The 14,209-nt window shown below is 39.7% G+C and overlaps 1 protein-coding gene across 2 annotated transcripts; it reads right to left on the reverse strand.

Annotated features, from left to right (window-relative positions):
- Positions 1 to 844: 844 nt before the first annotated feature.
- On the reverse strand, positions 845 to 11,504 carry LOC144661203 (uncharacterized). 2 transcript variants are annotated; one of them, XM_078521902.1, is made up of 10 exons: positions 11,273 to 11,504; positions 10,897 to 11,134; positions 10,533 to 10,769; positions 10,191 to 10,427; positions 9,743 to 9,991; positions 9,374 to 9,593; positions 8,808 to 8,970; positions 8,053 to 8,208; positions 3,929 to 7,173; positions 845 to 2,522 (listed from the first exon to the last, which is right to left on the reverse strand). In XM_078521902.1, exons 1-10 carry the CDS (start codon positions 11,377 to 11,379, stop codon positions 2,377 to 2,379), a joined length of 4,998 nt encoding a protein of 1,665 aa, XP_078378028.1. In that variant the 5' UTR covers positions 11,380 to 11,504; the 3' UTR covers positions 845 to 2,376. The 2 variants fall into 2 exon arrangements, with proteins under 2 accessions (XP_078378028.1, XP_078378034.1); XM_078521908.1 differs by lacking the exon at positions 10,191 to 10,427.
- Positions 11,505 to 14,209: the final 2,705 nt, after the last annotated feature.

The following is a 14,209-nucleotide window of genomic DNA, read 5'->3' on the forward strand; positions in this document are numbered from 1 at the left end:
TTTCCAAATTGCAGTCTAGACATAGTTGACTTTCTCTTTTCTGCAAACTGTATTTCGATTTTGCAACGTAAAATCCTACAGGTATATTGTTTGCGATATTTCCAATTCATGCCTGCTTTCAAAGGGCATGTCAACATCTGCCACATCAACTTCTTATGAAAAACTAAACTAAGCCTGCTTGTGTTAATTAGAGGAGCCTAGTCAGCCACGCCTTTGTTTTTTTTTTACATACGAAAGTTATCATATTTTGCGCGGAGCGTGTTTTAACGAAAGAGATCACTATCAAACTGCTTAAGGTATTTTAATAGACTTCCAGTAGCACAACTTTCAGCAAAACAATAAGATTTCGCTTTGCCATACAGTTTTCATAATTTCGATGGCATCGATAATGGCAAAGGCTGACTAGGGTCCTTTCATCGCATTAATTTGCTTCACTTTGAAAATTGTCCTCCTCTTCCACGTTAATTTCCTTTATTCAGGAGTAAGTTTCCCTCCAATGCGTTAATTTCAAATACCCTAATGGTCCTTAATTAACACGAGCGTTAATTTCCTATAATAAGGTAGTATCTGTTACTTAAATATTGCAACTGAGGGCATCTTTACATGTAAAGATTTTCAACGAGATAGGATTCCACCAGACACATAACAAATTTATTTAAAAAAAGTGTTTCGTAGGAGGCTACTTGTAAGGGGGCACGATCCAAAAACTGAAGTCATCATGCAAATAATCAAAAAGAAAATATCTACAAATTGTCGATTGTCTCGCGACGAGAATTTATGAGCGATAAGCTTCACGACATTCAAGATAACATCAGTTCACATATTTATTTACAGTCGTATTTATTTACAGTCGTCTTTTCCAAAATTGTAACATACAACAACAAACGTAGGTGACATTTGTCTTGACCACAGCTGATGTGTGCTGCATTGAGTACTAATGAGCTGGAAAATAGAGATATGAGATGTTCCGTTCATGCGTACAGTCAACTCTCTGTTAACGGGCACCTCTATAAGATGTACACCTCTATAAGACGGACACCTAGTGTTGGTCCCGTTTCTGCCGTTCTCCAATGATTTTACTGTAACTAAACTCCCCTTTAATCGGACACCTCTCTAAAATGGACAGTTGGAGCCGGTCCCGACGGTGTCCGTTTTAGAGAAAGTTGACGGTATCACGAGAAAGAAGACATTTTTCAGTCAATACCACAAGACACACCAGCAAAAAAGCTGGAAAAAAAATCGAGTTCTCTGAACGATAGTGAAACAAGTGGACTACCATTCAGCTGGTGGAGACCCTACAGAAGTTTCAGTGGAGCTAGGATTTACCCCTGGCCCCTGTTGTTCCACCGGATAAATCACTATCCGGTGGATAGCGGAGTAGGTTATGTATGACAGTTATCCACTGGATAGCGATTTATCTGGTAGATAGCGTTATCCACCCTTTGAGCAACTGCGCCTTGCATAATATGACAAAATTTTAATAGCGAGAAACGACCTGTTATCGTTGCTGTGCTACAGAACAAATGCAAATACGACTTTTTGTCTTCCAATTATTTTTCTTAATTTCCACGGAAAATAACAACGTCCTTCTTTAATGACAAAGTCAGGTACAATTTAAGCAGATTTTTTTTCTTAAAAGTTCCAAAGTTCCTTTGTAGAAATCGAAGTAGATCAGATGTAACCTGGAGTCCATTATTCCTGATGTAACTTATGCGGCGGCGCACTCCTAAAAGCATCAAACGTGATTGTCCATCCATTTTACAAACTGATTTGCTCCAGTCACATATAGGCGATGCTTGATCTAGAGGACTTTACTCTTTTTGTAATTGTTTTCGTAAAGAAGTGAAGCCAAGGAAGTTGAGCCAATTACCAGCATTGGGACACGAAACCTGTGGATCAAATAGAAAGAAAGAAAGAAAGAAATAAAGAAAAAAAGAAAGAAAGAAAGAAAAAGAAAGAAAGAAAAGAAAGAATCCAAGCAATAGACCGACCGAAAACTGCAAAGATACATGACCACAAATAATGACTATTGAAGATCATAATTTATTAAAAACCCCAAATTTCAGTTTGAAAATTGTTGAAAAATAAAACAGTAGGATTAAATTAAATTAAAGCCACCCAAATGGACCGAGCGTGTGACTCTGAGAGTTAAACAGTTTGTTGGTACCTGGGCCTTAAATGGTTACCATAAATGGGGTACTGAATTACAGGATTTGGACAGTAGTGTTTGTTCAAAAGCTTCAGTTGTTTATATTAAATTGAATATCAACGCCTTAATGTTACTGTTTTCTTAGCTGGAGAGATATAAGGAAAATTTAGGGGAAAGGTTTACGACGTATATAATGTAAGGAACAAAATAGGTTAACGATTTAGGCACTAAACTTCTCCAGCGCGGCCCACGGACTTGTTTGCACTTACCTTACTATATAGAAAGGCTTGATCGTTGTCAGAGTGAAGGAGGCTTCCTTGCATTAAGCGGGAGTCTGCTGTTGGGGCTTTGAGACAACTTCGTTTGTGAATAACTTGAGAAGAGATGAGGTAGAGAAAATAATAAAATTGTCAGTTTGTCTGGGAAACGAAAGTGCATATTGAAAACGAAATTTAAAACTACCAACTACCACACTTCTGGCTGTGACATCAGTTTCTTTAGACCTTGAAAGAAAAACGAAAGTTGAATGCACTGATCATGACTGATCGTTGTACAATTGCAACTAAGTAGAAAAAGTGCCCCTGTGATCAAATTTTTGATTTTCATTTTTTTACATTTTCGTGTGCAATTAGACCTTCTTACTCATCTTGCCAATTTTCAATCCATTACGAACATCAGAAGTCGTTTTATTTTAACATTTATCCCCGAGAATTTACGGCCGCCATTAATCAGCCTTGTTCCAAGGCTTTGAGAGAATGACGTCAAAGGCTCAAAAATACCTCACGGGTTGAAATTATAATAACAATAAGTGTTGAAAATCACGCGAAAAGCAACAAAAACTTTGGACTTGTTTTTCGTGCAATTTTCTATGCTGATTGTTATTATAATTTCAACCCATGAGGTATTTTTGAGCCTTTGACGTCACTTTCTCTAAGCCTTGGAACAAGGTTGATTATATTAATGGCGGCCGTAAATTCTCTGGAATAAATGATATAATAAAACGACTTCTGCTGTTCGTAATAGATTGAAATTTGGCAAGGTGAGTAAGAAATTCTAATTGTTCACGAAAATGTAAAAGAATAAAAATCAAAAATTTGATCACAGGGGCACTTTAAAACGATGAATCTCTTACTTTTTTTCCCGCTGCATTGTAAAGTAATAACTGCAAGAACAGAGCGCACTACAACTGTTAGTAACAAGGGTGTATTAACAGCAACATAATAAAAAAAACTATATTAGTTACTATTCATTTTTTTGCCAAACTAAAAGCCAGTTTTAACTACAAGAATTGAGAAGTCAAAATGTTCAGCAAATAATGACATAATGACATATACTTGTACTTTAAACAATGTCATTAAGATAATACATTTTTAAATGGAAAGACATTATATCGAAACTGAAATATAACGTTTTTCCTCATTAATGTTGTTCAAACATAAAAATGTTATAAATGTTCCCCAAAGAACTTTCTATAAGACTTATGTATAATTAATTGCCGTATAAAATTTCATGACATATTGATGAAATTTTATCCCTGTTGAAATAGCAAAACGTTATAAAATTTATAACATTCTGGTATTGTTTTTGCGCACCAATTCCGTGTACATAATTTTATAGCATTACGTTTGAATGGAGAATAAAATTCTGTACAATCATACGGAAAAACATTGTAATAAAGATACAATATTACAACGGTTATCCATGTTAAAATGTTATGGTGAAAAGTAACAATAAACAAATTGAATCACAAGAAAAATTACATTATTGTATAGTCCTTACCTACGGGGGAAATAAAACCATCACTAGCTACGTCAGTGCTTAGACCAACAGCATCAATCGCCTTAACAGTCACGTAGTATCTTTCAGCCACCCTCAGAGACAACCCTCTGTGAATTATCCTTGTCTCTTTTCCAACAGATGTGAAGGGAACAATTGCATTTCGACTGCAGTCTGTTATCTTGTATTTGTATTCCACAATTCCACTTCCTTTGCTTCCATCTGTGAAACCATCCCAGTTCACTGCTATCATGGTGTCATCTAGTTGGTAGTCTACATCACCGACGTATCCATCGTTGACAGTTCCACCCTGTGGAGCATCGCGGTCTATAAGTATGCAGTCTGATGTAGCTTCGGTGTACAAACCCGCTCCATTGTAGCCTCTAACGACTGCACAGTACTTTTCTCCCGAGACTAAATTTAGGTTTCTTGCAGTCGCAGAGCAGTTAAAACCAGTAGACGTAAATGAAAATAGATAGCCTTTATTTAGCTTTTGAACCGTCCAAGTGTATTTTGAAATACGAGATTGCGGATCAGTAAACGGTTTCCAGTTTGCGCTGAACATGTTGGTCCATGTGGAGTATTTCAAGTCTGAACCAGTTTGACTACCATCGTAAATCTCTGCCGCTAATGGATGACTGGTGTCAATTAGAACGCCATCACTTGTTACATCAGTGCTCAGCCCCACAGCGTCGATGGCTTTAACTGTAACGAAATACTTGGTGTTACTCTTCAATATCAAGTCGCTTTTGGTTATGTTTGTTGCATTGCCTGCAGATGTCCAGTTTAGAACTGTACTTCCATTCTCGACTGTTATCTTATACTTGTACTCTACGATTCCACTTCCCTTTTTCCCGTCTGTGAAACCATTCCAGTTCGTCGCTATCGTGGTGTCATTCGCTTGGTAGTCCACATCACTGACGTATCCATCATTAACAGTGCCACCTTGTGGAGCGTCATGGTCAATTAGCACACAGTCTGATTTAGCTTCGGTGTAAAAACCTGCTTCATTATAGCCTCTAACAACTGCACAGTACTTTTCTCCGGAAATTAAATTGAGTTTCCTTGCAGTCGCTGAGCATTTAAGTGCAGTGTTTATAAATGAAGAAACGTAGCCTGCGTTTAGCTGCTGTACGGCCCAAGTGTATTTTGAAATGGGAGAGTGTGGATCTGTAAACGGTTCCCAGTTTGCGCTGAACGTGTTGGTCCATGTGGAGTATTTCAAGTCTGAACCAGCTTGACTACCATCATAAATCTTTGCCGCTAATGGGTGACTCGTATCAACCAGAACGCCATCACTGGTTCCATTGGTGCTTAGACCCACAGCATCTATGGCATTAACTGTAACAAAATACTTGGTGTTATTCTTTAAGGAAAGGCAGGTTTGGGCCATTTCTGTTCTATTTCCTGCAGATGTCCACGAAACGACTGTGGCTCCATTCTCCTCGGTTATCTTGTACCTGTACTCCACAATTCCACTGCCGTTGTTTCCATCTGTGAAACCATTCCAATTCGCTGCTATCATGGTGTCCTCTGATTGGTAGTCTACATCACTGAATTGTCCATCGTTAACAGTGCCAGCTTGTGGAGCATCATGGTCTATAAGCACACAGTTTGATGTAGCTTCGGTGTAGAGATCGGCTTCATTGTAGCCTCTAACAACTGCGCAGTACGTTTCTTTGGAAACTAAACTGATGTTACTTGCGGTAGCAGAGAAATTACGCCCAGTGTTAATAAATGAAGTAATGTAACCAGCGTTTAGCTGCTGTACAGCCCAAGTGTATTTTGAGATGGGAGAGTGCGGATCAGTGAACGGTTCCCAGTTTGCGCTGAACATGTTGGTCCATGAGGAGTATTTCAAATCTGAACCAGCATGACGACCATCATAAATCTCTGCTGCTAGTGGATGACTGGTGTCAATTAGAACGCCATCACTGGTTACATTAGTGCTCAGACCCACAGCATCGATGGCTTCAACTGTAACGAAATACTTGGTGTTATTCTTCAAGGGCAAGCCATTTTGGGTTACGCTTGTTGCATTTCCTGCAAGTGTCCAGTTTAGAATTGTGCTTCCATTCTCCGATGTTATCTTGTACTTGTACTCTACGATTCCACTTCCCTTTTTCCCGTCTGTGAAACCATTCCAGTTGGCCACTATCGTGGTGTCATTCGCTTGGTAGTCTACATCACTGACGTATCCATCATTAACCGTGCCACCTTGTGGAGCATCGTGGTCAATTAGCACACAGTCTGATTTAGCTTCGGCGAAAAGACCTGCTTCATTATAGCCTCTTACGACTGCACAGTACTTTTCTCCAGAGACGAGACTTAATCCAGTAAATTTTGCAAAGCGATTAAGCCCTGTGATCGTATACGTGGTGCTAAGGCCGGTACCTTGCATCTGTATCGCCCACATGTATCGCGAGATAGGTGAGTGAGGGTCGTGAAACGAATTCCAATTGGCACTGAATGTATCTGACCATTTCGCGTATTCAAGATCGATACCAGCTGTGCTACCATCGTATATTTCAGCAGGTAGCGGCGGCGAGGTATCAACGATGACTCCGTCACTGGTGAGATCAGAAAAAAGTCCTGCTTTCGTGTAAGATCGCACGACGAATAACAATTTTGAACCATCTGTTACATTGCTAATTATTTTACTTGCATGTTTGCTCAAATTTGTGCTGGAAAAAGGTGTTAGCTCGGTGGTCTGATTGCTCTTATATGAGGTAAGAAGCAGTTTCCACTCGTACTTGCCAACACCATGTCTTGTTTGCACTCCTCCCCAGTTTGCTTGAAAAAGTTTTGAAGATTGGTAATCTATGTCAGCTGCAGGCCCATCATAGATCCAACCACCTGTTGGTTCGGTTGCGTCCACTACTATAACGCAACTACAGACACGCTTCTGCACTATGTCTCTCAGGTCCGATGCGCTAATGGCGACTTTGTAACTAGTGTTATCTTGAAGAGTCAGCCCAGTTAGTGTCTGATGTATGTTGCCGTTTGGCAGGGTGCCGTTAGCAAGGGAAGAATCCGAGCAAGCGGACTTTCCTGGCAGAACAAACCATCTGAGTTTAACTGTTCCGCATGATACAGAGAAGCCAGAGATCCTCAGAAAAATTCTGTCTGTGTTGTACTGGTAGGAGCTAGGTGAGTGGAAATTCCGGTCCATTATCTCAGCTATACCGGTTGTAATGACGACTGTATCGACCACTGCGGCAGGGCATGTTCCAAGACTACCATCACACCTTAAGAGCAATATGATGATGGTTTGTCAGGTTAACTTGTCATTAAAGGAGCTGTATAAATGTGTCAGTGTAATTTTTGTATACAAAAATCGTGTAAATCAAAGGAAATCTAAACAAAATAGTACTTGTTTAGTTTTAATAGCAAAAATAGGTAGCTTGATTCGAAGCGTTTCTCTGGCAACCACGCTACAAGTTTAAATTTCACGCGTACAAGGGACAAAACATTTTTAAGTGATGTGTTACTATTGGTAGTAAGGTCCTTAAAAAAATGAAAATTGCTTGGTAGCAGCAGATGAAAAGAACATGACATGCTATGCTATAAACAAGTAAGATTACAACTCTTCCGTCAACTGCACGCAACTCATTAACTTAGCGACAATTTCAAAAACGCAGTGCAAGCTGTTTAGTTTAGTAAGAAGACATGAGGTATGCAATGCACCTCAGCTTTGAATAGATGTATAACTGGTTTGAAGTGTGAGCATAGGATGCAAGGGTGCATCTAAGTAAAAACTGGAAGGTATAGAACATTACTGCACATCAGTGTAAACTTTTGACAACTGAGCAACGGTTTGTTCATTATGTTTTGAGCAACATCATTTTCGCACATCTGTTGTTTTACTGTAAACACTTCTGAACCAAAAAACAGTGACTAAAAAACAGTACTAAAACAATGCGTCCTGGTTTGTGTCCGGTACAAAAAAAAGAACCAGAAAAAGTTCCTTTGTTACTTCGTGTGATCATATTTACGTAGGAATGCTTGCATCTATTCAGTTCATGGCAGTGCATCTACAAATACATATACACATGCATGTGGGTTTCTGCTTTCGTGAACGTGTCTTGTTTAGCCCTAAGTTCGACATCAGTCATTCAATAAAGTACCTCTCTGGCTGATCACAGTTATCAACAGCAGGTCGACATATAGTCCCATTTGACCTCATCTTATATCTGCAAGTTCCATCACCAACACATTCGGAAGTTCTTAGGCAGCTTGAAGCGGGATAAGAGGACTGACAACTGTAGCCTTGTCCTTTACAACTGAAGGTTTAATGAAGAATTATTTTTGTCTTGAATTCAAGTTACCACTTTATCACAAGCTTATTACTTAGACAGGAGCCCAATAGGCCCTCTCCAGCTACCTAAACTGGATCCAACCACGAGATCGAACACGAGCTCAAGAGTACAAGAAATGTAGAGAGTACGATAAAATGATTAGAGTGAAATAGACTGTAGATGTCAAATAATTGCCATGTTTAAAGATTTGCTTCCCAGCACCTCCTGACGCATTAAACTATCAAAAATCTATAGACTAAAAACGTCACTGGTATTAAAATGAACTGTTACTAAATCATTATGCTCTTTCCATTTCTGGTATTCTGAGCGAATACATTTTTGTAGGAGGTAGGTCTATACTTTTGCGGGCGGTTAGGTACCTTGCTCTAAAACACGTATTGTGCTTTCAGTTTTGGGTCTCGACCTATGAAAGCAATGACCCCTCAAATTGTTTTTGAAAGGTACGTTTTGAAGCCTTGGCACAGAATTAGTATTGGAGATAAGATAAGAATCTAAGAGGCATTGAGGCTTTTACCGTTTTAATTACTCAATAAAGACCCTAAGATAGTAGCTAAAGTTTTTACCTTCCTGCCACACACATATCCAGCTTGGTACATTTGTCGTGGTCATCACATGGGACTGTAGGACGATTAGTCCATTCGCTGTTAACACGAGCTGCTGCATCTAACAAGTCACACCACTGACACTGGTTTGATGGATTTACAGTCTGGTGTGCATAGTCCTGACCTAAAAAGAAAAAAAACTCGTTTTCATACCAAGACTGAAAAGTTTTTGCACGTAAAAGGGCCGTCAACGAACCCTTGCTTAATAACAACAACAAGGAAAACAACAAAAATATGTTATAATTATATTGAAATAAATTTACCGCTTTAACCTGTAAACGTAGCTGAAAATGTTGCTAGCGATAGAAAAAAAGCTAATCCAGCCAGGTAACAGAAACATGAACCATATTTTGCTATTCCTGTCAGCCAACCCAGGAGCCATATTTTGAAAAGGTCTTTTTAATTACTTCGATAGAGAGGTACACAGTGACAACAGTCATTACTTGACTACTATTCGCGCCGGATTAGTAGTTAATAATCTGACTCTGGGTTTCCAATGACGTATGTACAGGCAAGATCAAACTCACCATTAATTCTACAGGTGCAGTTGTTTTTCACAAATCCAAATCCTGTTTTCAGACTGCAGTTATGACCATTACAGTACTGACACACCGAGTTGCACCAGAAAGGGGTTGCTGTGCACTGGCCACTGCGACACGTGTCACCACGTGTGCACTTGTTACCATCGTCGCATGCCACGCCATCACGGTCTGACCACGTGCTAATGCTGCTACTTGGATCACATATCTGCAACGCAAAAAGAAAATTGAATACAGTATGAGCCATCGTACAAATAATTCATGCAATGCAAATTAATAAAGCCTGTCTTCATGTCTTATGATGATTATAAATTTGCACTCCATTCACGGCCTTAATATGCTTATTTCTCTACAAACCTGACAGGGATTTCCAGATTTATACTGATTCTTTGCAAAACAAGTCCTCTGGCTGCTTTGCTGTATAATGCAGTATCCAGATTTGATTGGACAGCCACTGCCGTCGTGTGTTTCACATGAAAGGCAGCTGTAGGGCGTGCCAACACACGCGCCGCTCATGCAGCGATCACCTTTTGTCGTCAGGTTGTTGTCATTGCACGGCAAGTTGTTATTGTTTGTCCACTGATTGTTGTTGATACTGTCACACTCCTTGAAAAGAAAGCAATTTTAGTTACCTACCTTTAGGGCATGTATTTCTTGAACACCGCACCTATTAGAAATTCATTCATTTGTTTGTTGGCTTTTTCCCGCCTCTTCGTCCGCGCGTTGTTTGCTTATCGATTTAAATATTAATTTTCTTACTTATTTTAATCTTTAGATGGGTATACATTTGTTTGATTGTTCTAACCTGACATGGATTGTTTGGATTTTTTGCCTTGTGAATAAAACAAGTCCCTTGTATGACGCAATACCCAGAGTTGATTGGACAGCCACTGCCATCGTGTGTTTGACATGAAAGGCAGCTGTAGATCGATCCAACACACGTGCCCCTCACACAGCGATCACCTCTTGTCTTCGGGTTTTTGTCGCTGCATGGCAAGTTGTTGTTGTTTGTCCACTGATTGTTGTTTGTGCTGTCACATTCCTTGAGGTGAAACAAACATCAGTTAGCAATTTTAATTTTTTCTCACACGTGCCATCGATCGTGCCATCGTTCGATCCAACATAAAATATTGTTCATTATTCTAACCTGACAAGGATTGTTTGGATTTTTTGCCTTGTGGCTAAAACAAGTCCCCTGTATGACGCAATACCCAGAGTTGATTGGACAGCCACTGCCATCGTGTGTTTGACATGAAAGGCAGCTGTAGATCGATCCAACACACGTGCCCCTCACACAGCGATCACCTCTTGTCTTCGGGTTATGGTCACTGCACGGGAAGTTGTCGTTATTTGTCCACTGTTTGTTGTTTGTGCTGTCACATTCCTTGAGGTGAAAGGAACATCAGTTAGCAATTTCAAATTTTTCCTGCATTATGATGGGAAGGTATGTTCATGTCACTTGTTTATTTTCTTTCTTTTAATTTTTTTATAATGTTGCTGATTATTCTAACCTGACAAGGATTGTTTGGATTTTTTGCCTTGTGACTAAAACAAGTCCGCTGTATGACGCAATACCCAGAGTTGATTGGACAGCCACTGCCATCGTGTGTTTGACAGGGAAGGCAGCTGTAGATCGATCCAACACACGTGCCCCGCACACAGCGATCACCTTTTGTTTTCGAGTTATTGTCACTGCACGGCAAGTTGTCGTTGTTTGTCCACTGTTTGTTTGTTTGTACTGTCACATTCCTTGCGGTGAAAGGAACATAAAAGGAAATTAGTTAGCAATTTCAAATTTTTCCTACATTTTCATGGAAAGGCATATAAGCGCAATTCATATCTTTTTTCCTTTAATTAATTCTTTATAGTATTGCTGATTGCTCTAACCTGACATGGATTGTTTGGATTTTTTGCCTTGTGGCTAAAACAAGTCCCCTGTATGACGCAATACCCAGAGTTGATTGGACACGCCACTGCCATCGTGTGTTTGACATGAAAGGCAGCTGTAGATCGATCCAACACACGTGCCCCTCACACAGCGATCACCTTTTGTCTTCGGGTTATTGTCACTGCACGGCAAGTTGTCGTTATTTGTCCACTGTTGGTTATTTGTGCTGTCACATTCCTTGAGGTGAAAGGAACATCAGTTAGCAATTTCAAATTTTTCCTGCATTATAATGGAAAGGTATGTACATGTCACTTATTTATTTTCTTTCTTTTAATTTTTTTTTAAATGTTGCTGATTGTTCTAACCTGACAAGGATTGTTTGGATTTTTTGCCTTGTGACTAAAACAAGTCCCCTGTATGACACAATACCCAGAGTTGACTGGACAGCCACTGCCATCCTGTGTTTGGCATGAAAGGCAGCTGTAGATAGATCCAACACACGTGCCCCTCACACAGCGATCACCTTTTGTCTTCGGGTTATTGTCACTGCACGGCAAGTTGTCGTTGTTTGTCCACTGATTGTTGTTTGTGCTGTCACATTCCTTGAGGTAAAAGGAAAATTAAAACAAGCTAAAACAAGCCCCTTGTATGACACAATACCCAGAGTTAATTGGACAGCCACTGCCATCGTGTGTTTGACATAAAAGGCAGCTGTAGATCGATCCAACACACGTGCCCCGCTCGGACTTTCTCCAATACGGACACCAAACTGTGGTCCCGAAGGTGTCGGTTATAGTAAGAGTTGACTGTATTAGATGTGCTGCCTATAGAGCATTTTCACTCACGTGACCAGCGGCCATATTGGTTAACTAAAACAAAAGACGATTTTTGCATAAAGATAGAGTTTAATTCCCGGAGAAGTTGCTTTCTACACCAATATGGCCGCCGTTTCTTTGTTTTGTAACATCAATATGGCTGCCGTGACGTCATATGAAAACTCTATGCCACAATGGAATGCACGGTATCTATTCATTCGAGGAGATACTCAAAGGCTTCATACATAAATCTATAGTCATTTATACAATAGCCGGGTTATTGCGCGCATTGTGATTGGTTGATGCCTGTCATCTATTAGAGTACAGACGCACAAATGATGTCACGGGGTGGTGTGACTCGCGCACGTGACCAGAGTTCATAGTCCAAATCAGAGTTGTCGGCAAAGTTTTTCAAACTCGCGGGGTCACAACAAAGCAAAAAAAGTTCACTCTTAATTACAAATCTACAGTGAGCAATAATACGCTAAGCATCGCTCACCTCTCGAAGCATTTAACTGGGCTAAACAAGCTTGAAGAAGGCAGTGAATTATTCGAGAAATTATCGAAATCTGTATGAAAGTGTTTGACCGATGTTCTACAGTTGGACGATGCCAGGTTAAGGCTTACAGATTTGAACAACTTTCCAAATGGAATAAAGGTTTTTGTTCATTGACTTTCAATTTTCCATTTTTCTGTTTATTTAATCGGTTTAACAGTGTTTCGTGGTTACGGCACTGAACTTTATCGTGAAATGAAAACAACTTAGCTCACCGGTAGCGGCATTGCTCACACTGAAGTGTGCTGAAGTCTTGTGTTATTGTATAAAACAAATAGGTTCCATTTTGCCTTGGGTCTGTTCAGCTATAGATCACAGAAGACGTCAAATTGAGGTATGAACATCAGTGACCCACTCGCCTAGCGGCTCGTGGGCCACGTTTTTGTCCATACCACATTTTCACGTCATCTGTAATCTATTACTGAACAGACGCACGGCAAAATTGAATCTATTTGTTAAATAGATTGTGCTGTGTTGGAAATCAACTTATGTTCAATTAAATACAGTATTAACAATCCGTGGCACCAAAAGGCAAATATATTTATAAACGGCAAAAACTGAGAATTTCAACCTAGCGATAAGAAAATTTAATAACAGGAAAAAATCTAACACGATCTTTTTAACTATTGTAGTACGCAAGGTCACATAGCCCTCCCTTAAAGGGGAGCAATATGAACATATTAAAAATTCGTGTTGTTATGAGATAAGGGACTGGACTGACGGCAATTGTAACGAAATGGAGTTCACTGATTACAATGCAACAACACCGTCAACCGTTTCTACTTCAGCTATAGGCTTATTCCATTTTCCAACTGCCCCTCCTTTTAACAACAATAATATACCGATGGAATGAAATACTTGTGTTTTCACTCTACCAATAATAATGAAATTTTTCCAAGCTATCCAGTATTTATATTTTCTGGTTAGAAATGTCTTACCATCAGAGAGTTCTCACCTGACAAGCATTGCTTGGATTAATGGCGCCGTACGAATAACACTTGTTATTTATTTTGCACTGTCTCAGGTCACACCTCGTTGATCCCAATTTGGTATAACACGAGTAGCAGCTGCAGGTGTAGCTTCCTCCTGTGTTTGTGCAGGTGTGTTGGCATGGATTTGGCTGACAAGGATTTGGGGGTGGAACTGATGCAAGAAAAAAAAAAGAAAAGAACAAATGAAACAAAAACGGTGACCTCCTCTTCAAACATAGGCTACCACGGTACGTAAAGATGTTCGACTGTTTTTTGCTTAATTTGTTAAAAGGGCCACAAGAACAAATTTGAAACACGCCAAAAATGACATTGTTCTACATGTACCTTGGAAGACCTTGTAAGGTTATCGACGACGAACAACTCCCCCCACCCCCTTTTCTTTTTTTTTCCTTTGGAGTTCCCCAGATCTAAAGTTTCCCAACAGGGAAGTGTATTCTTGACCTTGGATACAACCGAGTGAGTTCTTAATATCATTCGACCAATTGCAATTTCATTCGGGTTGTCTTGCACTGCAAAACGCGGCCAATTTGCATGTAGCTGCGATGCTAACCTTAAAATAATTTTCCATACTGA

The sequence above is a fragment of the Oculina patagonica genome, chromosome 1, assembly GCF_052425735.1.
Source record: "Oculina patagonica isolate OP01 chromosome 1, crgOcupat, whole genome shotgun sequence".
NCBI classification, from domain to species: Eukaryota; Metazoa; Cnidaria; class Anthozoa; order Scleractinia; family Oculinidae; genus Oculina; species Oculina patagonica.